Here is a 23,997-nt window from a genome sequence, read left to right as displayed (position 1 = left end):
AAAGCAGACTGACACCGCGCAGACCAAATAAAAGCTACTTTAGGGCTAAGTAGGTCTGTTAAAGGCGCAGCCACAGAGGAAAAGTTTTTGCAGAACCCTCTGTAGTAACCAACCATCGCTAGATAGCGGCGTAACTCAGTACGAGTAGTAGGTACCGGAACAGCTAAAATAGCCTCTACTTTAGCCTCAACGGGGCACACTTGACCTCCCCCCACCCTTTTTCCAAGATAAGTCACTGTCGCCTGGCTGAATTGGCATTTAGAAAGATTAATTGTCAAATTAGCCTCACTCAGATGCGCAAAAACGGTTCTCAAATGTTCAACGTGCTCAGCCCACGTAGCAGAACAAATCACCAAATCATCCAAATAAGCCTCACAGAATGATAAACTGGACAAAACAACATTCATCAGCCGTTGAAACGTTGCTGGGGCGTTACGCATCCCAAAAGCCATCACCATATATTGAAGGAAATCATCGGGTGTGACAAAAGCGGAAATTTCCTGGGCTCGTGCTGTTAAGGGTACCTGCCAATACCCCTTCAGCAAATCCAGCTTAGTCACAAACTGGGCAGCCCCCACATGGTCCACACAATCCTCCATACGAGGCAGTCCGCAATCCGCCCTAGTCACCCCATTTACCTTCCTGAAGTCTGTACAAAACCGGTCCTCTCCATTGGCTTTAATAGTCAGGAGGCATGGCGAACTCCACGCACTGCTGCTTGCAACAGCAAGTCCATGCCTCACCATGTACTCCACTTGCGTCTTTAAACGGCGTCGCTTTTCCAGGTTCACTCTCTAAGGGTGCTGTTTAATAGGCTTGGAATCACCAACATCAATATCATGGCTGAGCACACGAGTCTGAGTGGGAATATCTGCAAACAGTGACTCATAAGACTGGATCAAATGAATGACATCAGCCTGCTTAGAAAAATCAAGGTGAGACAAAAAAAAGAGGCAAGTCTTTCAACACCGCTGAATTCAGAAGCTTCACTTCTGTGATACCCGCGGAAAGGACGTCACCCTCAGGTTCAGCACTGGACAGCTCCTCACATGCATCCACACCTGTCCCCACAACGGCGTCAGTTCGGTCACTGAAAACACAACTGACAGCTTTAGTCAAAGAGGGCGCATGCTTGATATAAGGCTTAACCATATTAATATGACATAGGCGGGACGTACGCCTTCGATCAGGAGTAGAGATCAAATAATCTCGATCTCCGACCTTCTTCGTGATTGTATAGGGGTCACTGTAGCGCGCTTGTAAGCTGGAGCCAGGAACCGGAAGTAACGCTAGCACTTTGTCACCAGGCTCAAAAACTCTCATCGCCGCATTTCTGTCAAAGAAAGACTTCATTTTAGCCTGTGCAGTTTTAAGATTTTCTTTGGCCAACTCACAGGCACGGCTCAGCTTCAACCGAAAGTTACTGACGTAGTCCAATAAATTTTGATCGGATTTTTCGCACAACCACTTCTCTTTCAGTAGCTTTAAAGGACCACGAACAGTGTGAGCAAACACCAAGTCCGACAGGCTAAACCCCAGAGACTCCTGAACCACCTCCCATATAGCAAACAGTTGTAAATGTACCCCTTCATCCCAGTCTTTTTCGAACTCCAAACAGTAGATGCGAAGCATTGTTTTTAACGTTTGATGGAAACGCTCGAGTGCGCCCTGACTTTCTGGGTGATAAGCGCTGGAATAACTGTGCTTTATGTCAAGTTGATTTAAAACCTGCCCAAACACTTTGGACATAAAGTTAGACCCTCTGTCAGTCTGCACAACCCGAGGCAACCCAAACAATGAAAAAAACTTTGTTAATGCTCTCACCACTACCGGCATAGAGATTTTACGCACCGGAAAAACCTCCGGAAAACAAGTAGAGGTGCACATCACTGTTACCAAGAACTTATTTCCCACTTTGGTTCGAGGCAACGGACCCACACAGTCAACCAATACTCTCTCAAATGGTTCAGAAATGGCTGGAATGGGGCACAAAGGGGCGGGAGGAATCGTCTGATTTGGCTTCCCTGATACTTGGCAGAAATGACACGAATTACATGAAACGTTGCTGGGGCGTTACTGACATCGCTCTTTAAACCAGGCCAAAAGAAATGACGCAAAATGTGATCATATGTTTTTCTTATACCAAGGTGACTGGCTAATGGATTATCATGTGCCAACCGCAAAATTTCTGAACGATATGGAGTTGGAACAACAATCTGTTTCACAATAGTCCACTCTTCAGCAGGAGATACATTCAAAGGCGTCCACTTACGCGTTAAAAGCCCATCATGCAAGAAGTAGCCAGTAGAAATGAAGCCAGATTTATCTGACTTATCTGGTAATGCATCGTTAAACAAAGGTGCTAAGCTCTCATCAGCCGCTTGGAGCATCACCAACTGCTGTCTGGACAAGGACAGCGCGTTCACATCCAACAAATCCTTCCCCACTCTTCTCTTTAATGGGACATGTTCGGATTCAGTATTGCACAGAAAACTATCACTCAAGTCCAAGTCATCTTTGTTTTCCTCTTGTTGACGCTTAAAAGCAGCAAGCGTAACTGCACACGACGTAAAGACATTCGGGAACGTACGAGCAAGCGCATCTGGACCAGTACGCAACACCGGGACGGGTGTAACGTCTGGGGTAACCAATACTCGACCCCCAGCCAAGTCGTTGCCAATTATCATTGAAACGCCCGCTATAGGAAAACTAGGACACACCCCAACCACAGCGTCCCCAGACCACAAGTCAGACTGGACCACGACTTTGTGCAAAGGAACACCAATGTCTTGCATACCAAAACCCCGAACTGGCACATCGGAATCAATTGCAGTGTCCTCATCCAACGGCAAAATACCCTCCAAAATAAAGGACTGAGAGGCAGCGGTATCACCAGTAAGAGACACAGAAACAAACCCATCCATAACGAAAGGCTGAAAATCAGCATATTCACAAGGCTTCTGTGTTGAAAAAGACGGAGTAACGGGATTTAGAGTTTTAATTAGAGCCACCGGCTTAGCGTTCTTTTTCTTTAAAACCAGGCAAGTGGCCACAATGTGTCCTCTTTTTTTACAATAAAAACACGTTACATTAGGTTTTAAATCCAGCCCTGGATCGGACTTGTTTTCAACACCANATAGTGTAAAGAAGGTTAAACTTTATTAGATTATAAGTTGGTTTTGTATCTTTTATTTCAGTTTTCCGAGCCTAAGTTAGGTTAGTAAATGCAACACAGCTCTGGAGACGAGGCTAGTATCGCGAGATTAAAAAGTGTATTCTGTTGTTGTTAGTTACGGCTCTCGCTGCTCACTGCCTGGACATTGCTAAATGCTGTCTGTGCCAGAGCTAGAGGCTGGAAACAACACCGTTGTAAGTTTGAACAACTTAGTTGCCATTGTAACTCATCTGTTACTGGAAGAGTAAAGTTTAATGCAAGAGACCCGCTTTTTTCTTGTCGTGTATCTTCACTTACCGACACGCCTCCATCACACCGGAAGCCAAAACACGACAATATGCTTAAATCGGCAAATATTTATATTCCTTAAGTGTTACCAGGGTTATATATAGGTTAAATGTATATGTTACTGGGGTTAAAAGGTTATATGTGGTAATTCTAAGACAGACTTATGATAAGAATAGGAAGTAACCAAAGAATTATTAGTTTCCAAATTGTAGAAAAGGGTGGTAAGAAATAAGTTTGCTTTTTCCTATTTCTTTTTGGATGTTATGCATATATTGCTTGCTCTTTTTTTATTGTTTTCTTTTGTTTATTTGTTGTATTATTTAAACATGTTCAAAATAAAACATTATCAGTCAATCAATCAATCTGGTTTAAACCTCAGCTCATTCCTTTGCCTGAAAGTTTCACTGACTGGAGTTTTCTTTTTCTTTATTTACCCAAAACTTTATTTACAAAAATGCTCTAGAGAAAATCACCGATACTTGTGCTCAAGATAAAAGTACAATATATAAGAAGGGCAAAAAGAAAAGATTTACAGCTCATACCACATAAAGCTTTGATTTTTACAGCTTTAGAGTTGGTGCAAAGTTTTACTGAATACATCAAACAGTTCAGATAAGCCATGAATATGATATGGTTTGGTTTCTGTTTTGCAAATTTGCAAGCCAAATTTAGCCAATAGTAAAAATATAGTAATAATCATTTTATTTAAAAAGCGCCTTTCAGGACAACCAAGGACACTTACAAAAGTAGGCGAATCAGAGGACAATGTGCGAAAATACAGTTGAAAGGAGATGTTACGGCCACCAGGGACCCAACATATTTAAGGACACGAGACAATGAGGTTAAAAAAAAAATTGTTTTATTCTTTAACGCTCATAATCCAGTTCCCAGGGTTTTTACCTCTTTCTGTGGAGAAAAAAAGAGAGAATTAAAAGTTCTCCAGTTCCCGTGTCCCAAAAACGAACAAGTAAGAAAAAACCCCAAAAGTATTAACGGAAAGATGGACCTGGTGAGCCGATCAAAAGGAACAAAATGGTACAGCAGGGGGCCAATCCTATACAGGACTGTCGAAGCCCCCGCTAGTACCGGAACTAAGCAAAAAAGAATCTAATACAAAAGAAAAATCGAAAAACAGGACCCGGTCCCACCAGGCCAAAATCACAACGAAAACAAACAACAAAAGCTAACAGAACCTACCGCATGGCAGGCTGGAGGATGAGGCCTACAAGGACTGGCGAATTGACGCACCCTGCGTCAAGACGCACCTCAGGTGGAGCGGAGCAACTGAAAAAAAAAAGACGCCCTAGAAGCTAAAACCCAGCCTATTTATAGGCGGACCAACAGCCCACCACTAAACGCAACTCATTACCTAAATAAATCCCCAAACGCCATAATATTTTAACAAAAGATAATACAACTGAAATCTCTAAACAAAGCAATCGGGAAAAATAAACAAAATAATTAGAATGTGCCCGAAGCACATAACAGGAGACATAAGTAACAGTAGAATTAAAACAGATGAAATTAAGTAGGATAGGCTAATCTAAAAAGGTGAGTTTTCAGAGCAGTCATGAACGCAGGGAGAGAGGTAGTGTTTCTTAGGTCCGATGGTAGAGAGTTCCAGAGGAGAGGTGCAGAGCAGAAGAAAGCCCTGCTCCCCTTCGTGGAGAGGCGGGCAGAGGGTACTTGGAGATTTAAGGAGGAAGAGGATCGGAGAGAACGGGAGGGGATGGAGATGTGTACAAAGTCAGACATATAAGATACAAGATGGTGGATAGCTTTGAACGTGAGAAGCAGAATTTTAAAGGTGATGCGTGATTTGACTGGGAGCCAATGGAGCTGTTGCAGGACTGGGGTGATGTAGTTATGGGAGGAGGTTTGAGTGATGACATGTGCAGCCGAATTCTGCACCATCTGAAGCTTACGGAGGGATTTGTTGGGGAGGCCAAAAAGAAGAGAATTACAGTAGTCAATCCGTAAAGTCACAAGACTGTGGACAAGGATGGCTGTGGAGCGGGGTGTGAGAGAAGGAAGAAATATGTATTCATATATTTCTTGTCAGGCACTTGATAAGTAGAGAGTCCAAATAAAATATGCTCAAATCTAAATTTAACATGTCCATCTAATTTTCTGTTTATTTGATCTTATTTGACACAAATAATTTTCTGGAAAAGAGCCAATGTTTTCCCCCAATCCATACCCTTATACTATTCCAGTAGAATAGCTTCTATTCTGAGTTATATTATCCATCTGATTTATATTCCTTGTTTATTTTTTAGTACTCAAACGAGGGTCTGGATTTTTTATATATAATTCTGATAACTGATTATAACTTCGGTCAGCTGCAGACATTAGTTGTTTGAAGCCTGATGGAGTAAAATCTGTGAGGTGAAGAGATTTCATACTCTGAGAGGAATTCAACATATGTAAATGTTTGACCCTCCTGGATAAAGTTGATTAACAAAGAGAATACCATTATCAACCCAAGTCTTGAAAAACAGCGCCTGATGTTTGAAACCTGACCGCTGTTTCCCCTCCAAATATGGCGGCCCCGTCGACGTAACTTGCGTCACTGCGCAATACAACCCGGAAGTGAAGTGCTTGGTGAACTGGAAGTTCTTTCATTTTAGCTTAGTACCGAACATTGTTTTCTTCTTGTTTTTATAAGAATTGTTTTGGTACCGATTTGTTGACCAGAACCAGAATTTGACAGTTTATCCGGGCCTGTTTGGAACTCCGAGCCCGTAGAAACACTTTCAGTGTTTGGTAGTAGAACTTATCATGTAGTTAGCCACCGCGTTTAAACCGAGCTAATGTAGGTTTAGCAGCTAGCTTCACCATATTTATCCACCACATTTCTCCTCCTTTGACGGTTTTCAGGGTAAAAAACACAACACGTTAAAGGTAAGATAAAGGTGTTATTTAAGGTTGGTGTTTGATTTCATTGTCCACGTCTTTATTAGTCTGAGAAACGCTGTCAGCAAACATGAACTAAATGTTGTTAGATAGCTCTGTCATCGTGATGCAATGTTTCTGTGTTTGGTGTCAAATTATATGGTGTTATTCTAATAAACCGGACAGGAGTTACAGATGTTACAGGGGGTAGAAACCACTTTGAGCTGGTTAATGTTGCCTGTGTTTTAGTTCACTCTGAGGTTTTAGCTGGTCTCCCAGGAGCTGCAGAGCTGATTAATCTGTTTTCAGCTTTGAGAGACGGGATGTGGGCCAGTACACTAAAATCTGTCCTACTTCTTTCAACAAAGATTACTTATCTAAACTAGTTAGTTTACCTAGCTAAATTAGTAATGACAACTAAGTGAAACAGCTAATAAATGAAACAATTTGAGAAGTGTTACTGAAAAAACTAAGATGAGTCATTATGGGCCAGATTAAAAAGAGTAAAAATTTAGAAAATTAAAATGGTTTGGTTTATTGGACTAGATGACTCCTGTTATTCCAGTGGCACAAACAAAAAATTAAACAGCTCAAGTGTTTTTATATGATGTTCAGATACTGAGTATCCACCTATCTTCATTAAAATGTTTTTCACCACCACCACCATCATAATCTCCTCTCTGGATCAGATGTTGGGGAATGTAGGATCTAATGTCTAGAAATCTAGTATTTATTATTGGTGTATGACACTGATCATATAGAGACACACATAATTTTATTTGTATTTTTTTGTTAAAGAAAGAAAAAAACATCACAGGAATAAGTAAAAAAAATCAACTTAGAAAAACTTTGACATTGCGTTGGATTTTTGGTTCAACAAAATTATTTAAAAAATACAAACTAATGAAACTGGTTTTGACAAAAAGAAAGGTAACTCTAGAAAAAGCAAAAATAACTGTCCTACAAGTACATGTTAAACTAAGATGTGTCCTGTAATCAGCATCACAGGTGTCTTCAGTCCTGTAACCAGTCAGTCTGCCTGTTTAAAAGGTGAAAGGTAGTCACAGTGCTGTTTGGTATCATGGTGTGTACCACACTGAACATGGAGCACAGACCCCTGAGGACAGAGTTGTCTCAGGAGCTGAGACAGAAAATGATTGACAGCATGTTAAAGGTAAAGACTATAAGAGCGTCTCAAAGCAGCTGGATGTTCCTCTGACTGCAGCTGCTCAGATTATTCAGAAGTTTAAGGTCCACAGGCCTGGAGACAACGTGTCTGGATGTGGATTCAAGAGGAACACAATGACAAACTGAAGAAACGGATATTAGAAATGGTAACCAAAGAGCTCAGAACAACTTGTAAAGAAATCAGAGGTGAACTCCAAGGTCAAGGTTCATTAGTATCAGATCCAAAGTGGACTGCTTTGTTGTATCTGACACAGGGTGTCCTGAATCTGTTCAGGGTCCAATGAAATCTCAAGACTATCAAGGCATTCTGGAGCTAAATGTGCTGCCCAGTGACAGAAAGCTTGGTCTCAGTCTCAGGTCATTGGTACTAACAAGATAATGACCAAAAACACGGCTAAAAACATCAGGAATGTCTCAGAACAAACATTGGACCATTCTGAAAGTGGCCTTCTGAGCCCTGATCTAAATCCTGTTGAACATCTGTGGAAGGAGCTGAAAGCTGCAGTCTGGAGAAGGAAGCCTTCAAACCTGAGACAGATGGAGCAGTTTGTTCATGAGGAGTGGACCAGAACACCTGTGGACAGGTGCAGACGTCTCAGAGAGAGTTACAGAAATCACTTGACTGCAGTGATTGTCTCAAAAGGTTGTGCAACAAAATATTAAGTTAAAGGGACCATCCATTTTGTCAAAACCAGTTTCATTAGTTTGTGTATTAAAATTGGTTGAACTACAATTCAAAAGCAATGACTGATTTATTTTTTTAGTTGATTTATTTTTTTTGGTTATTTTTTGTTAATATGACTTTTGTCGAGTTATTTCAGTGACCTCTGTTTTTTTTGTTTCTTTAACAACAAGTACAAACAAATTATTCAATGTCTGTTTTTCCTCTTAATGTATTTCGATAATTCATAAAAAATAATTAAAGAGAAACCTAAAGCTGAACTGGTCTGCCCGTCTCTCTGTTCTTCATTCTGTGTCTGTGATTCAAAGCACAGTCTAGTTTGAAACTCTTGATCCAGTTCTCATTATTTTGTTTCCCTTCTGTTAATCTAGACAATCATGTAATCATTTAAAGTGGTCCTGATCAACAGTTCTCTAGACTTTCTGAAGGTCTTTCAGAGATTCTTTGTTTAATTTTTTGATTGTTTTTTCTGTGTTTTGGTTGTTTGACCTGAATATTTTCAGAGGACTCTGCACTCTTACTGCTCTACTGCGCACCAGGACCCATCGGGTCTATGGACATCAGAAAAATATGTTGTTTTAAGACATTTTTCTTGCTGGTTCCAACTTTCCGTAAGAGTATGGGTATCAGTTTAGAAGTTATTCACATGACTCTTGTCATGGCAACAAAGCTACCTGGAATCCTTAATTTCACACCAAAGCTAGTCGCACAGATCTAGTGTATTTCTAGTGTAACTCCTGGTTTTGAGAATTGAGATTTCCCGTCTTTCAGCCTGTTTTAGCCTATTGCCCAAGCCTAGTATGTATGGGACGCTCCCCCTACTACAAACAGAGAATTGGGACACACCTCTCTTTGACAAGAACTTACAAAAACTAGACATATGGCTAAGTATTAGGAGCTCGCTGTACAATGAGATTCACTCAGTATCTGTAACCCAAAGGAACAGAAAAGAAGCTGTGCTATAGGGTTGGGCATCATTTGAATTTGAACAATTTTGGTTTCGATCCCAGTTCCTAATGATTCTCAATTCTGATTCTTTTTAGAGGCAATATGTGCTGTAATCTTTCTGTGGCACTCTTCAGTTTGTTGCACTGACATCTTTTCCTTGGATGCTATGGTGAGTGTAGTAGCACATCGGGGAGTCTGGTCAACTGCCTGGCTAGCAGTTTCAGGTAGTTTGTCTATGAAACAATACATGGGCTAATGTTAGCTAGGTATTTGCATTTGAGTTGACCCACTCATTTGAGTTTTGATTTTCATTCATATTTCAACCTGAAAATGGTTTAACCTGCCATGTTTGGGGCTGCAGTGGCTCAGGAGGTAGGGATTTGTCCTGTAACCAGTGGGTTGCTGGTTCAAGCCCGCATTCTGTCAATCTCAGCCGTTGTGCTCTTGGGCAAGACACTTCACCTGCCTTGCCTACTCAGTGGTGCTGATGCAATAGCAGTCTCATATCTGTCAGCCTACCCCAGAGGAGCTGTGGCTACAATGTAGCTCCTCCATCAGTGTATGAATGGGTGAATGACTGATTGTATTGTGACGCACTTTGGAGTCCTCAGACTTCATAAAATGCTATACAAGTGCAGGCCATTTACCATGTTTAGGGTAATTTTTTTCAGCACAACCTCCTAGGTGTAAATTTCAAGTTATTTTTTACTTTTGACATACTGCATTAACCCAATGGACCTAAAATCACACGCACAAAAAACAAAAACTGAACAGAAAATTTTCTTTTCTTTTTACTGTAGAAACCACAAAAATTCATAACAAAATGTTTTTACAAGCAACTGCAGCTCCATCATCTCTGGGTCCTCCACATCAAACTGAAGCTTGAGCGCCACATTCAAAAATAACCTTATTGGTTTGACTCAAACACACTAACACTACACTAGACCCTAACTATAAAATCCTAACATGCTAAGTATCACTTATCTCATTACTGACTTCCACGCTTGCAATTTTTTCTTGTTGTTGTTTTTACTTTGTCACCGCTGAACTTCCTTCAACATTTGCGACTCATTCTTCTTCCTGTAGATTTTTTTTGACAAATAACTTTGGACCTCAGTCAGATTGAAGAGGGCTGTGTGTTTTTATTCATTCAGCGGGGTTGGGGGTGAGATTGGATGGAGAATGGGCCTCTCCGCCTTCGCTGCTGCCTCTCGCTTTAACACGCTTCAGATATGACTATGATTTTCAGAAAAAGATGTGGTGGGAATTAATTATCATAATTCTAGTTTTACTTGGCCTATCAACACAATTTAAAAACTGTTTTGAAGTTTGAAGTCTGTACTTATGACATAAATTGAAACGGACTCTCAGAGAGGGTGCATCTTTCCAGCTAGAGCAATTTATATTGGTCATGTGACTAGAATACTTCTGATTGCTTATGCACACTGTCCATGGGACACACTTCCTGCAGATTCTTCATTGTAGTTGTTCTGTGGCTTCTTCTTCCAGGTATTGAAACTAGGAAACAAAATTTAAAAATTTGAACAATTCTGTGAGAGTCTGAATGTCAGTCCCGGTTCCAATAGATTCTCAAGACTCAATGCCCAACCCTACTGTGCTGCTGCTTGTGGAATGCTCTTCCTGACCCTCAACCAATGAAATTTCCCCAAGTTGTTCTGTCAGGTTGAGGTCATGACTCTGCAGGCCATGTTTCCAACCAATATTTGAAACATGATGATTGGCTGACCTAGAACCTATCATTGTGAGACACTGGTAAAAAGTTGGTTGTATAAAGTCACACTCCTGCCTCGTCATCGGCAGTTGTATTACCTAATAATGTGATGCATGGTGGTCCTCAACACATCTCGCTGTCACAGGAAAATAAACACATTATGAGGTGATACTGCTACCGATGATGAGGCTTTGAAGAGAGACCTAACAAGCACCTACAAGAGAAAAGTCTCAGACTGCCTACAAAAGCTGGAAAGATGCAATGTGATTGATTGAGCATTCTTCCCTGGTGAGGCCAGTCTGTGCATTTATGGTCTTCCCAAGAAACACATGGAACGAACAACACTCAGACCTATTATCAGCAGCATCAGCTCGGTCACCTACAACATTACTAAACACCTTGCTGCCCTTTTAGCTCTGCTGATAGGCAACACCCCATATCACATTCAAAGTTCTGCAAATTTTACCAATGAAGTCACACTACTGATGTTGGTTCCAGGAGAAAAGCTTGACAATGAGAATTGTTTGACATCACATCACTTTTCACCTGCATACCCATTTCAGATGCAGTGGAAACTGTCAGGAAACCTCTCCAACAAGACATCAGCTATATGACAGGACCAACTTTCCTCAAGACCAGATCTGATCTCTGCTGGACTTCTGTCTCTCTACCATCTATTTCAAATACAATTACAACTTTTACAGACAGAAACATGGATGTGCCATGGGATTCCTAGTTTCATCCATTGTGGCCAATCTTTATTTTATTAACCTTTATTTAACCAGGCTAGTCCTTTTGAGATTACGGATCTCATTTTTTTTAATGGAGGCCTGGGCCTGAAGACAGCCTAACATGCATGTTTTTAGACTGTAGGAGGAAACCAGAATACCTGGAAAAAACCCATGCAAATACGAGGAGAACATTCAAACTCCACACAGAAAAACCCAGGGTCCAACCTAGGGCTTGAACCCAGGACCTTCTTGCTGTGAGACAACAGTGCTAGCCACTAAGTTGTTGTGCTGCCATCTGTGGAAGAAGTTGAAAAGAGAGCCTTGAACTTCTACAAGAGAATAACACAGTCACTGGTTTAGATATGTGGACGGCACCAGGGTCAGAATCCAAGGCAAATAAATTGAAGCTTTTACTGAAGACATCAACTCAGTGAACAACAACATCAAGTTCACCAGGGAGTATGCCAAACACTACAAGTTACTGTTTGGTACACACTGAGAAAGATGGAAGCCTTAATGCTGAAGTCTATAGGAAACCTACACACACAGACCTCATCTTCTTTTTCTTTTGGCTGTTCCCTTTACAGGGGTTGCCACAGGGAGTCATCCTCCTCCATCAAACTCTGTTCTCTGCATCCTCTGTCTTCAAGTTCATCCAAGTGACACGCATACCAATATCTGCTTTTTAAATCTCACCACCCACGGGAACGGTCAGTTATCAGAACTCTACAGCATCAAGCTGAACAGGTCCCCAAAAGGACAAAAGCGAAGGTCAATGAACACAAACCCATCCAGGCGAACTCTAAACCTGTGGATGTCCTAACTGGGCTTACATTAGGGCACCAAGAAAACACTTAACTCAAAGAAAAAAAAAGAGAAAAGAATAAAAGGCATAAGAACATTGTCATAATATACTTGGCTGGAGTATCTTAAAAAATAAAAAAAATTCTAAGCAGAATGTTCTGGTGCATTTCAAAACTCAAACACTGTTAAACTACACTGGTTGACCCCAATGATAAAACACCTAAACATAAGCTCAGTGGTGTGGGCAGTCCTGTGCAGTGAGGAATGTTCAGACCTCCATATTGGAGAACCTAAACAGCAGCTGCATTAATGGATGGAACAACACAGAATGATTAATTATCTGCAACTTATGCCCCTTTCACACGGACCCTAACGGTCCCGGCTCCACTCTACTCGGCTCGCTTTGCAAGCGTTCACATCTGCATTTTTTCGCACTCGGCCCCTGCTTTTTCGGTACCTGCTTCGAGTCGGGCCAGCTGGGCTGGCCCTGCTTCGTGGGCGGAGCAAGCTTAGCTCCTGTTCACTCATTGGTCGTGGGTGTGACCAGATGCAAGCATAAAGAGCGAAGGTAGGAATGTAAACAACATCATTAGCTTAGCCTGCAATGTTTCTGCCGTCTGTCCCCCAGCTGAAGGCGCTGTAAAGCCTGAAATCTCTGGCTGGTAACAGCTGTCCTACTCCGCACAACAATTGTGGCATCCAGAGCATTTCTTCCACTGCGCCTCTCTTCCTGAAGTCTCAGGAGAATCCCCATAAGTTTAAAAAACAGCAACAACACAGGGCCAACGCTGTCCATAGCGCTTATGTTGTTTACACAACTTGCGCTAAGTTTCGGTAGCGCACCCCCTCCTGCGCCGCGGCCCCGCCCCCCGCAACACGAGGAGGCGTTCCTCTGCTCCCGACCAAACTGGCCGGTGTGAACAGGACGCATTCTTTAAAGAGCCGAGCCGAGTAGAGCCGGACTTCTGAATTAGGGGCCGTGTGAAAGAGGCATTATATAGCACCTTGTTAGCCTCTCCAGGTTCCTGACAAGACCCAGCTTGTCAGGTGTTGACTCAGTAGTTTATCTACACAACATCATTTGTTTCCTTTAAAACTGAAGCTTTCTGAACCTAGATGTTAGACTGGAGATTTTTGGACACTCCCATTTGCATTTTAAAGGAAGACTACAGACGACTACAGTGAATAGCTGTTCTGCATATACACCAGCAGATCAATAACAGTAGTAATGGCAGGTAGCAGAGTACTGTTTGTGCTAGTACTTACCCTTTTTAGCATGTAGCAGCAACCCAACCCCACTGTTGGTCCAAACAAATGTCTATGTATTCACCATTTTGGATGTAACTGTTTATATGCTCCAAACTGCATGCATGCCTCGTTGAAAGCCTGGCATCAGTGTAGCTAGGTATACAATAATTACCATATTTATAACAAAGTTTTAGGGTCAAGTCCCCCTCCTTTTATGTGCGCATGTTCGCCAATCACAACACACGACTAATCTTTTAACCTTCCTCCTCTGAGAAGGCGCACCTCACTTAGCAATTATAGTTTGAGTTAAAATACAATAATTTTAAAGTAACAGTACAATAGTTTGGTAATTTTGCCTGGCATGGAAATTACAATTTTTTTCTTGTTGATTCGCCACAGTTAACAGTGGAAAAAAACATTTCCAGAGATCATTCTTAGATGAGAGGTGAAACATCTTCGAGAATCAAGAGAAGCTGTCCAGCTGCCTTCTATTGAACTACTTAGGAATGAGTTTAGATAGTTATTGTTTTGTTTACTTTGTTTGCTTTTCTTTAACAGCTGTTTTACTTTTACACCATTTCATTAGTTAATAAATATGATTACTGACCTTGTGCTCTCCATTCAGAGCTCATCAGCTGGAGGAGAACAACTGAAGCTGGTTGCTGTCAACCACCCCTCGTCACCTTTGACCTCTAAGATGACGTCACAACAAGCCCAGCTCCGGAGTGCTGATATTTCTTCTCGTCTTGCTCAGAACCCATCTGCTCAGCAGGATCACCTTCAGTTTCAGCCTGTAGGGGTGGACTTGGATCAGAGTGGTGCAAATTCTGGACCTGTAGGACCCAGAGCAATGATACCTAGGCCCGGGTGTCCCCGTGTTGCCACCACTGGTGGGGAGGGGTCCCTTAGGAACATTTCTACTCACTCCAATAACTTCTCCAGAAGTGATGGCGGCTTTGATCCATGGCCTGAAGAAGAAGCGTTGAACTCCCATGGTCTGTACTCACTTCATCGTATGTTTGACATCGTTGGTGCCCATCTAACACACAGGGATGTCAGGGTGCTGTCCTTCTTATTTGTTGATGTGATCGATGAGTATGAGCGTGGAGGCATTAGGAGTGGAAGAGACTTCTTACTCGCACTTGAACGTCAAGGCCGCTGTGATGAGACCAACTTCCGACATGTTCTCCAGCTTCTGAGAATAATCACCCGCCATGACCTCTTGCCTTATGTCACTCTGAAAAAACGGCAGGCTGGTGAGTAAAGCTTGTCATACCTGAAATTAAGAGTAAATTAAATTATTTAATTGACCCACTATCATCTATATTTCTGTCTGTCATCTGAACCAGGATTTAGTTTACTGCAGTTTTTTTCAATATAAGAATACTGACAAGGCTTTTGAGTAAATTTACTGTCACCCATGTATAACATTAAATCAAAACATCAGAACACATGGGTTAGCAGGGTTTCCCCCAGTGTATTAGAAGCCTGGCGGGCCACCAGGCTAAGCTCTGCTTGTTTAATATAAAAACGTTATTTTTTTATACACGTTTTTGTCATCCCCAAATTGCTACCTTTATCTACCTCACTGTGCGAGGGTGCGGGCGCCAACAGTCCCGTGTATGGCGTGATTTTTGTGCCACCAGGTTGAGCATGCGAGCAGTTTGTCAGAGTTGAGCGATCTGTGCCCTCAAATTAGTGTCACTGCACGCTCAACCTGGTGGCACAAAAATCACGCCATACACAAGCGCCAAGTATTAACACCCCCACCGCGCGCTGTTAGCGGAGCCCTGCGTGACTCTAATGAGCCCTGAGGCCGAGCCGCCTTCAGCTACCTGGAGTTAGCAATAAACATTATCGGGTTAAACAAAAATGGTTAGTTGAGCTAAAATTCAGCAGGTGGCTTTACAAGAACGATTATGGTAAGCATGTTTTGTATTTAGTGAAAATATTATCCTTGTTTAACAGTAAAATGATGCTATTAAATTCAGCATTAGATGTTTTGTTGTTTCATGTAGTGATCCAACATGCAGCCTGTGCCACAAAAAGCACAGTACAGTACAGCATCTGTCTGTTTTTCAGAGTTCTCTGTTGTTATTCATTGGCCTTGATGTGAGACGTGTGTTGGTGCTTTGTTTGCACTTTTTCATTCATGTTCATTTAATTTATTTGTAAATGTGACTTAAATTAGGATTCAAATTAGGTGAAAACAATTAGTATTTATTTTAATTGTTTTTAGTTTGAAAAAGTATTTCAAAAGTGCCGTTTTGTAAAACTGTAGTTGTGTAAATATTTGGCACAAATATCTTACAATATCAGATAATAAATGCCATATTTTTGACTTTCCTGTCAACTTTAATCTTTTTTTTACTAAATCACAGTCGGCCAGCGAACGGCCACCTAACACCGGGCTTAGCCTCTTTCCTGGGGGAAACCCTGGGTTAGGTTACCACACTGTTTTTCACACACAGGAAAGCCTATTTAAGAATAAAGGTAAGACAGTATGAAAAATAATAAAAAGCAGTGATCATTATTTCAGTACAGACACTAAATCTGTCATGGTTCCTGTTTCTATGTACCTATTTTTATTTAAATTTATATCCATTCATGCATTTTAACAGTGTAATGAAAAGCAGACTTAATTTTGTTAACTTAAGTTATCGAAATATCTGTCTAAATCAGATATTTTGATATTTTGGGGCTTCAGTGAGCTACAGTATATTCTGTGTATTGCTTTCCTTAAATATTTTCTAAATTACTGTATAAATGGTGAATTCAGTAATATAATTCATAAAATACACCAGGGTGGTGTTTCATATTAAAGCTTTGTCATACTGTATAAGAAGTTAAGAAGTCAGTTCCCAGTCACTTGGTTGGGAGACATTTTCACAAACATCTGTCATAGTCCAGAACCCCTCCTGCTGCAGGACAGCAGATATAGGTGTGGTTATCCAACATACGTAAACATGGCGATCTCAAGCTTGGCACAAATGAGATGAAAGGAAGTATTGAAAAACAAATGAGCTAAGGCATATTTCTCAGTAGAAACAACATTCAATGTTTAAAGTCACATAAAGTTTAAATTTACATTGATTAATTATTACATTATTATTATGATCACAGTAATCTCCTGTCTCTCCTCACATAAGCACATTTTCTGGTGGGAAGTTGTGAAACACCGGTCGCTCACATTGCTTCACACGGATGTACAGCCACTGTAGGGTAGTGTACAGAGCCGGCACGGGTTTCTTCCCACCAGGGTCGCAGGGCCACTCCATCCCTACAGCCTACGTTTGGCCTTCTCCAATCTGTCACAAAGAGAGCATCACACTTTTTGGCAGATGGACTACGCAAAATGTCTGTGCTATCTCTTTCTACAATATTTTTTGACAATCTTTATACATTTTCCTGGAAGAGTTGTACAGATGTACATATTTTCGAACTAACTTAGCCAACTGCTCTTCAAAACTGTTTATATTCCTTTCCCGCACCACAACCAAGAACTGGTTGGTTGTAGATGCTACGAGAACAAAACTACAAGAATGAGAGCTGATATTGTGACTTCTCATGGAGTATGAGAATGCTTTAGGATTGTATATCTCTTGTCTGTCTCGATACACTGCCAACAATCTAATTCATTAAAGATACATGAGCATAAAACAAAGATATATGTGTTGAAATACGCTGTCTATGATCTGATTTATTAAAGATACTAGCCAGGAATATGGGGAAGTAACATTAAACCAGATGTAACTGGTTTGAAAAGAAAATATATTTATTTTTTAGTCTTTTTGTGTTTAACAACAGAGAATAAAAGGAGGGTACCATTGCCAGTAATGTTCAACATTCACACATTTACATAAGGAAAGTCAAACAAAAGCAGTCTTAAACAATTAAAGTTTAAGTTGTATTTAACCAAAAACTCTATGTAACAAATTTACATAAATAACAACCTACAAAGTAAGAAGGAAATTCACTACTGATACAACTTTTAAAAGAAACAAGTGATCAAAAAGAAAAACTTTCAGCTGTTAACCAAAACAACAAAAGGTACTACCAGTAAGACTTCTTCCAAATCTTCTAGAAGTTGTTGTAGAAGTCACTACAACAAGACAGCCTCAAACTAAACATTTGGTCACCATTACTAATTAGATATGGCACCAAAACTAGTTTGAAAGACCAAACAGCATTTATCAAGCTAAATTCAAAGATCCTAACTGGACACCTAAACAAAGAGGTGAGCTGCTCAAATGAAATCCCAGCTGTGCCCACTGACAGGAGAGTTGGACTTAAACAGGTGGGCCTCTTCTGTGAGATGAACAGTCCAACCAGAATGCAGAGAAATGACCACTGGGAGGATTCAGGAGAATGCAGCCAATCCCAGACGTGGAACCACACAGCTGGGCCAGCCTGCAAATGTCTTATGTCAACCAAATGCCTCAGGCAATAATTTTGATCCACTGCCACGATACCATACAGTAAAGACACACTGCTAATGATCTGATACAGTAACGTTACATGAGTAGAAAAAGATACAATGATCACGTCGATATGCTGCCAACAATCCAAATGTTCATAAATTTCACTTTTGTGAAAAGTTAACTGACGATTTATTGTTTTTACCACTGAGTCACAGAAAGAATATTTCTCACATTTGCTGCCTGGCAGATTTAAAATTTTGATCGAGGGATCATAGTTTAATTGTGTAAGCAAGGTGTTCTTAAAGTGTGTTGGTATCTTGTGAAACCAGGCCTTTCTAACTGAGCTGTTGATTACAGTTTGTCCAGATCCTGTTGACAAGTTCCTTGAAGACACGTCTGTGCGCTACGTTTCACCAAGAGGAACCAAGCAGTCTAAGACCCCTGAACCTCACAGGAGAACAGGTGTGTTGGTGTTACAGATGCTGATACGTTCTGTCATATTCATCAGTGTACAGTTGTGTGAAAATCTGCTTTAGATGCTGAGAGAAATATCCATTTCTAATCAACGCATGTCTTTTGGCTGGAGCTGAATGTTGAAGGATGAACTCTACACACAAACACAAATCTCAGTTATTATCCATCATATGAGACCCAAATATAGTTTTTTTTTTGCCATAATTGAGATTTGCGTAAAAAATAACTCCATAAAGACCATCCAGCAACCCCAGTGAAAATCAAAACTTTGTAACAGGCATGTCTTTAAAAATCATTCTTTGATCTTATAACCCTTACAGTTTCTTCTGAAAGTGACCGTTTTTCTCTGCCAGTTGCTGTAGTGGTGAGAAATCCAGTCATGTTTGTGAATATTAGGCATTTCCTTTTTCAATTTAGAGTGAACTGAATTTGGAGGATTTTTTTGTTAAATTACTGTTTGTTCACTGACCAGCCAGGTGTAGAGGGTGTTTGTGAGAGACATTTCGAAACATAATGTTTTGTTATTGTCGTGGCCCTAGTGGAAAACAGGAGTCACAGGAATTATTAGAAACATAGGGTTTTTATTTTAACCCCCAAAATTGTTTCTCCTCAACTAAATACTGAGCTGATAAAAAGGTCAAAGAAACAACAACTGAACTCAGGCAAAACAAAAGTGAACAAACTGACTGTCTGCACCAACAAAACAGAACTGACCCTCGTAAATGACACACAGAGGCTGATCAGACCATTACACACAATACAATCACTAACTACAAACAAACAACACAGTACAGTTAGGTTTGTTAATAAACTAAACACCAAAGAAGGAAATCTGAAATATTAAACTTTAAATTCAAACATTTAATTAAATACAAAAGCTTCTTTAAACAAAGCAAATTCAAGTTCCCCCTCCCCAGCAGTCCAATTATCTCCTGTGCTTTTAGGTGTGCCACGCCCTGGCCACCATCTTTTGTTAGGTAACTCCCAGGAAACTGGTAAAACAAACAAAGAATTAATCATAAGCACAAACTAAAGATGAGCATGAGTTGATAAAAATACAAGTAACTAAATGCGCACGCTTACAAATAGAACTAATGTATTTAAATCAACATTTTATTACAAATTAGTTTCAGAGTTACTGACTTCAGGGGAGTGCGTCCATCACAGTTGTATTTTAGTTTCCTGTCAGGAATTAATAATTTTGTATGATACTGAATTGAAACTGTCTTCTTGAGTTTAAATGTATTGTTTTATCTTAAGTTTGAAAATTGACCTTAAAAGGGCTTGAATTCTACACTGAGTAAAGTGTCCGAACCCTGTATATTACCACCTACACGTTAATGTATCTATCACTTTGGACCTTGTCTTTAGGTCCACACCCCGTCCTTTGTTGCTCCTCATCAGGACCACGTGTTAGTTCTCCTCGAACAAAACCCGCTCCTCCTGCATCACACCGCAAGAGGACTCGAAGTCACTCCTTGGCTGACTGCAAAGAGAAGCAAACCTGTGGTAAAAAAGACTTTTTGACATTGCTGTGGTTGTTTTCTGTTGTGGGAGAACTACAGACAATAGTTCTCCTCGAAGCATAGACCCATTTGTTAGTGGGAGGATCTCAACTAGCAGGTATAATTTATCAAACTTGTAATTACTCCCATAATACCTTTAAAGATATAGGGTTAGGGTTATATGTCACAATAAAAGTCCTCTGAGGGCACTATACAACAAAAATAAGTTAATTTGAGCTTGATTCCAATACACTTACAGTCAGTTCATTTCAGTTATAGGCTCTTTCAGAAACTTAGATTCCTTCTGGTTATCTCGGTGTGATTTCTGAATGCACCGAGGTGGCGAGGGGGGGTCGAAGCAAACCCACCCCTGATGCGTCTTTGTGCAATGAATCAAGGTGATAATAAAGCTGTAACGGTCAACATGTGAAAAGGTAAGCCAGCTTTGCAGCTCAGTAATGTAATGAAGTGATGACAAATGGTCTGTGCGACCACCAGGTGGCAGGAATAAACAACAACAAACAGGTTTATTATCGAAGGAAGATTGATGGTGCCACACAGCAATTTTGTATTTAGTTTAAAAAAGTAGTTAACCACAAAAAGAATCGCTAAACTGAGTTGATTCGTCGTGTTTTGAAAACAGTATGAGGGAGATGTCCGTCACATATTTAACACATTGCACTGCATGTCAACAGAGTAGCCATTTGGCTGACATGTTTTATGATAGGGCCTTATAATACAGTACAATCATATTCAGTACATTATAAAATGCCAATTAGTGAAAAGTTCTTGATTCAAGGAAGCCCGCTGATTCACTCTGGTGCAATCCCTTAACCTGAGCAGCATGTTGGTGACAAGGAGCCTTTAACAGGACCAAGCTAAAATAGGCAGCTATCACACAAACCCAGAAGGCTCGGTCCAGGTGTGAAAAACACATTAATGACAGCAGTAATTGCAAGTACAAACATGGAGAGTAGAGCAGGTAAAGACAGCAGCAGAGAGAGAAAACGTGGTCAGTTTGTCCTTCATCAGTCTAAACCTATAGCAGCATGACTCAGGGACATGAAACCCAAGCCAGTCCTAACTATAGGATAGTTCAGAAAGGAAAGTCTAGTCTTAAAAGCAGAGAGGGTGTCCGCCTCACGGACAGAAACTGGAAGAGAGGAGCCTCATAGCTGAAAGCTCTGCCTCCTGTTCTACTTTTAGAAACTCTAGGAACCACAAGTAAACCTGCAGTCTGAGAGCCAAGAGCTCTGTTAGAAATATACGGAACAATAAGATCTTTAATAGATAGATTAACAGATGGATGGAGCTTGGTTGTTGAGAGCTTTGTATGTTAGAATGAAGATTTTAAATTTGATTCTGAATTTTACAGGGAGCCAATGAAGAGAAACTGAAATTGGAGAAATATGAGTTGAGAATTCAGATTAAAACCTCAGAATAAGGGCTGTGTTGACGATGTATAACAACAAATAAAAGCATTTTTCTGCCAACTCTTGTCATATACACCCTTTTCTTGCTCATCCAGCAGGCCTGACCGTGATCAGAACAGGTGTGTCTTTTATTTATTGGCTCATGGTAAACATGGATTGGTCTTGCAGGTGTGTGGTTGGAGCGTTTCAGTAATTTACTTGGCCTTCTGCCAGGTCAGTGTGAGAGGGATGCAAACCATAGCCTAGCCATGAGACCTGCTTAAAATTTTTAATATGCTGCCTGTCGTGGCAGAGAATCAATTTCAGCACCCTGTAATATGTAACGAGGAACCCACGCCCCTGAAGATGTCACCAAGACCAATCCATGTTCTGACTGGGGGTCTGTAGTGGCTTTGGTTGACTCCTGGTAATTCTTTTCATTTTTCTCTCTTCTATTAGATATTCGTCTTCGGGTTCGTGCAGAATACTGTCAGCACGAGTCTGCACTTCAGGGTAATGTTTTCTCCAACAAGCAGGAGCCTGTGGAGCGACAGTTCGAGCGCTTCAATCAGGCTAACACCATCCTGAAGTCCAGAGACTTGGGTTCCATCATCTGTGACATCAAGTTCTCCGAGCTCACCTACCTGGACGCCTTCTGGAGGGACTACATCAATGGGTCGCTGCTTGAAGCCCTTAAAGGGGTCTTTATCACAGATTCCCTGAAACAAGCTGTGGGCCACGAGGCCATAAAACTGCTGGTTAACGTTGATGAGGAGGACTACCTGGCTGGTCGCCGCAAACTCCTCTGTAACCTGGTAACAGGTGGAGAGAGTCCACGAGTGGGGACCAGTGACGGTGTGTCGTAGATGTGTTGTACAGACAGGAGTAACACTGGTGCTTCCCCCTCAAAGAAAAGGCTGGTGTGTGATTGGATCATCTGACGTGAGCTTGGAAGGAGCTGAAGAACTTCAAGCAAAGCCAAAAACTGCTACAGAGCTAATCTCATTGGATCAGCACCCCGAAGCATAGCATGCAAGGAAAGTTAACTAAAACATTAGTGATGCATACTAGTGTTACTCTGAGTAGTAATGATTTCATTTCTGGAGGGGAATTTTATTCACATGCCCATTAAGTTTAACGTGTCTCGTCTTTATTAACTCCGATACTAATCTTCAGCTCTAAACTACAGAGAAGAAGAAGCTGTTTTTAATACCAGTAAGCAGTTCCTCCCAGTGAGAACTGAACTTTACTGTCAAACTGGTTCACCTGGTTTCATTCTCCAAAGTTCAGATTGGTAGTTTTACTCAGTTAGAGGCTGTTTTATTCAACTGTAGTGTTTTATTACCATACACTGACACTTTCTTTAATAAGACTTATTTTTCTGTTGGTTTATTTTTGTCCTTTCTATATTTGAACATATTCTACCATTCCTTGTTTTCAGCAGATGCGATTCTTACTTAATTTAAATAAATTCAGTTATCCAAACACTGCCACTAATTAATCTAATTAGTTAGATTTCATCCATCTGTTTTCTACCGCTGTGTCCCAGATTGAATTGGTAAGACCCACTCCTCTTACTGGTGGTGTGTTTATTCTTCCACTGCTGATGATTTGAAAATGTAGGACTTGTTTTGTTACTCATGATACATTTTGTAAATAAATGTGAAATGACACTCGACAAATAAACAGCAGAGAAATCTCAGCTATGGTGTAATATGTACAGACAGTAGTGTGCCAGAGTTAATGGAATTACCGCCTGTAAAAGGTTTATCAGGATTTCCATTTGAGAATCATTAAATTTCATCATGTGGTCTTTGGGCTGAAGATGATTATCTCCTTGTTTTTTGTTTTTTTTTCCATTGGAGGATTCTTGACTGTGTTATGAAAGTTCACACTTCACTCAAATTAAAGAAAAAGTTCATGTTCATATTTTAGTTGAATTTTGAAACTGATTCCAAATCCCAAAATGTTTATGTACATTTATCAGTTGTTCATGTGCTTAAGGTTTAAATAAACTGTTCTTTGTTTGTGGAGCACGTCATGTGATAATTATCATATTCATTATGCTCTCATTACGTGTCAGCAGCCCTGTTTGTGATTACGGCCCAATAAGGCTGCTCTCTCAGGTGTTGTTTCTATCTAAGAGTCTGAAAATAGGAAAAGTTCTCTTTTAACACGTTTTAATCAGTCACTTTTAAAGGACTGCGAGTTTAAAGCTTTTTTAAAATCCTTCAGTACATCACCTAACAGAACCCCTATTTCTGGCAAATAGAACGTGATGTAATAGGGAGAAACTGAAATTTGTCAGATTTGAAAACTTTTCATTTTTGTGATTTGTTTGTGGGTAGTGAGTTTTGTACACCCTCTAGATCAGGGGTGGGCAATCCTGGTCCTCAGGGCCACCATCCTGCAGGTTTTACCTGTTTCTCTGCTCCAACACACCTGATCTGAATCAGTGGGTGACTAACAGGCTTCTGCAGAACATGAAGAGGTC

At 40.7% G+C, this 23,997-nt stretch overlaps 1 protein-coding gene across 1 annotated transcript; it reads left to right on the top strand.

The window, feature by feature from the left end:
- The first annotated feature begins 6,049 nt into the window (after positions 1–6,049).
- dedd (death effector domain containing) lies at positions 6,050–23,541 on the top strand. Its single transcript, XM_017440202.3, has 5 exons — positions 6,050–6,367; positions 14,317–14,947; positions 18,470–18,574; positions 19,958–20,095; positions 21,963–23,541. The coding sequence occupies exons 2-5, from the start codon at positions 14,389–14,391 to the stop codon at positions 22,367–22,369; spliced, it is 1,209 nt and encodes a 402-aa protein (XP_017295691.1). The 5' UTR covers positions 6,050–6,367; positions 14,317–14,388; the 3' UTR covers positions 22,370–23,541.
- The last annotated feature ends 456 nt before the right edge of the window (positions 23,542–23,997 follow it).

Source organism: Kryptolebias marmoratus, linkage group LG8, assembly GCF_001649575.2.
Source record: "Kryptolebias marmoratus isolate JLee-2015 linkage group LG8, ASM164957v2, whole genome shotgun sequence".
NCBI classification, from domain to species: Eukaryota; Metazoa; Chordata; class Actinopteri; order Cyprinodontiformes; family Rivulidae; genus Kryptolebias; species Kryptolebias marmoratus.
Note: the sequence above shows the minus strand (reverse complement) of the source record. Positions and strands in the feature narration are given on the sequence as shown.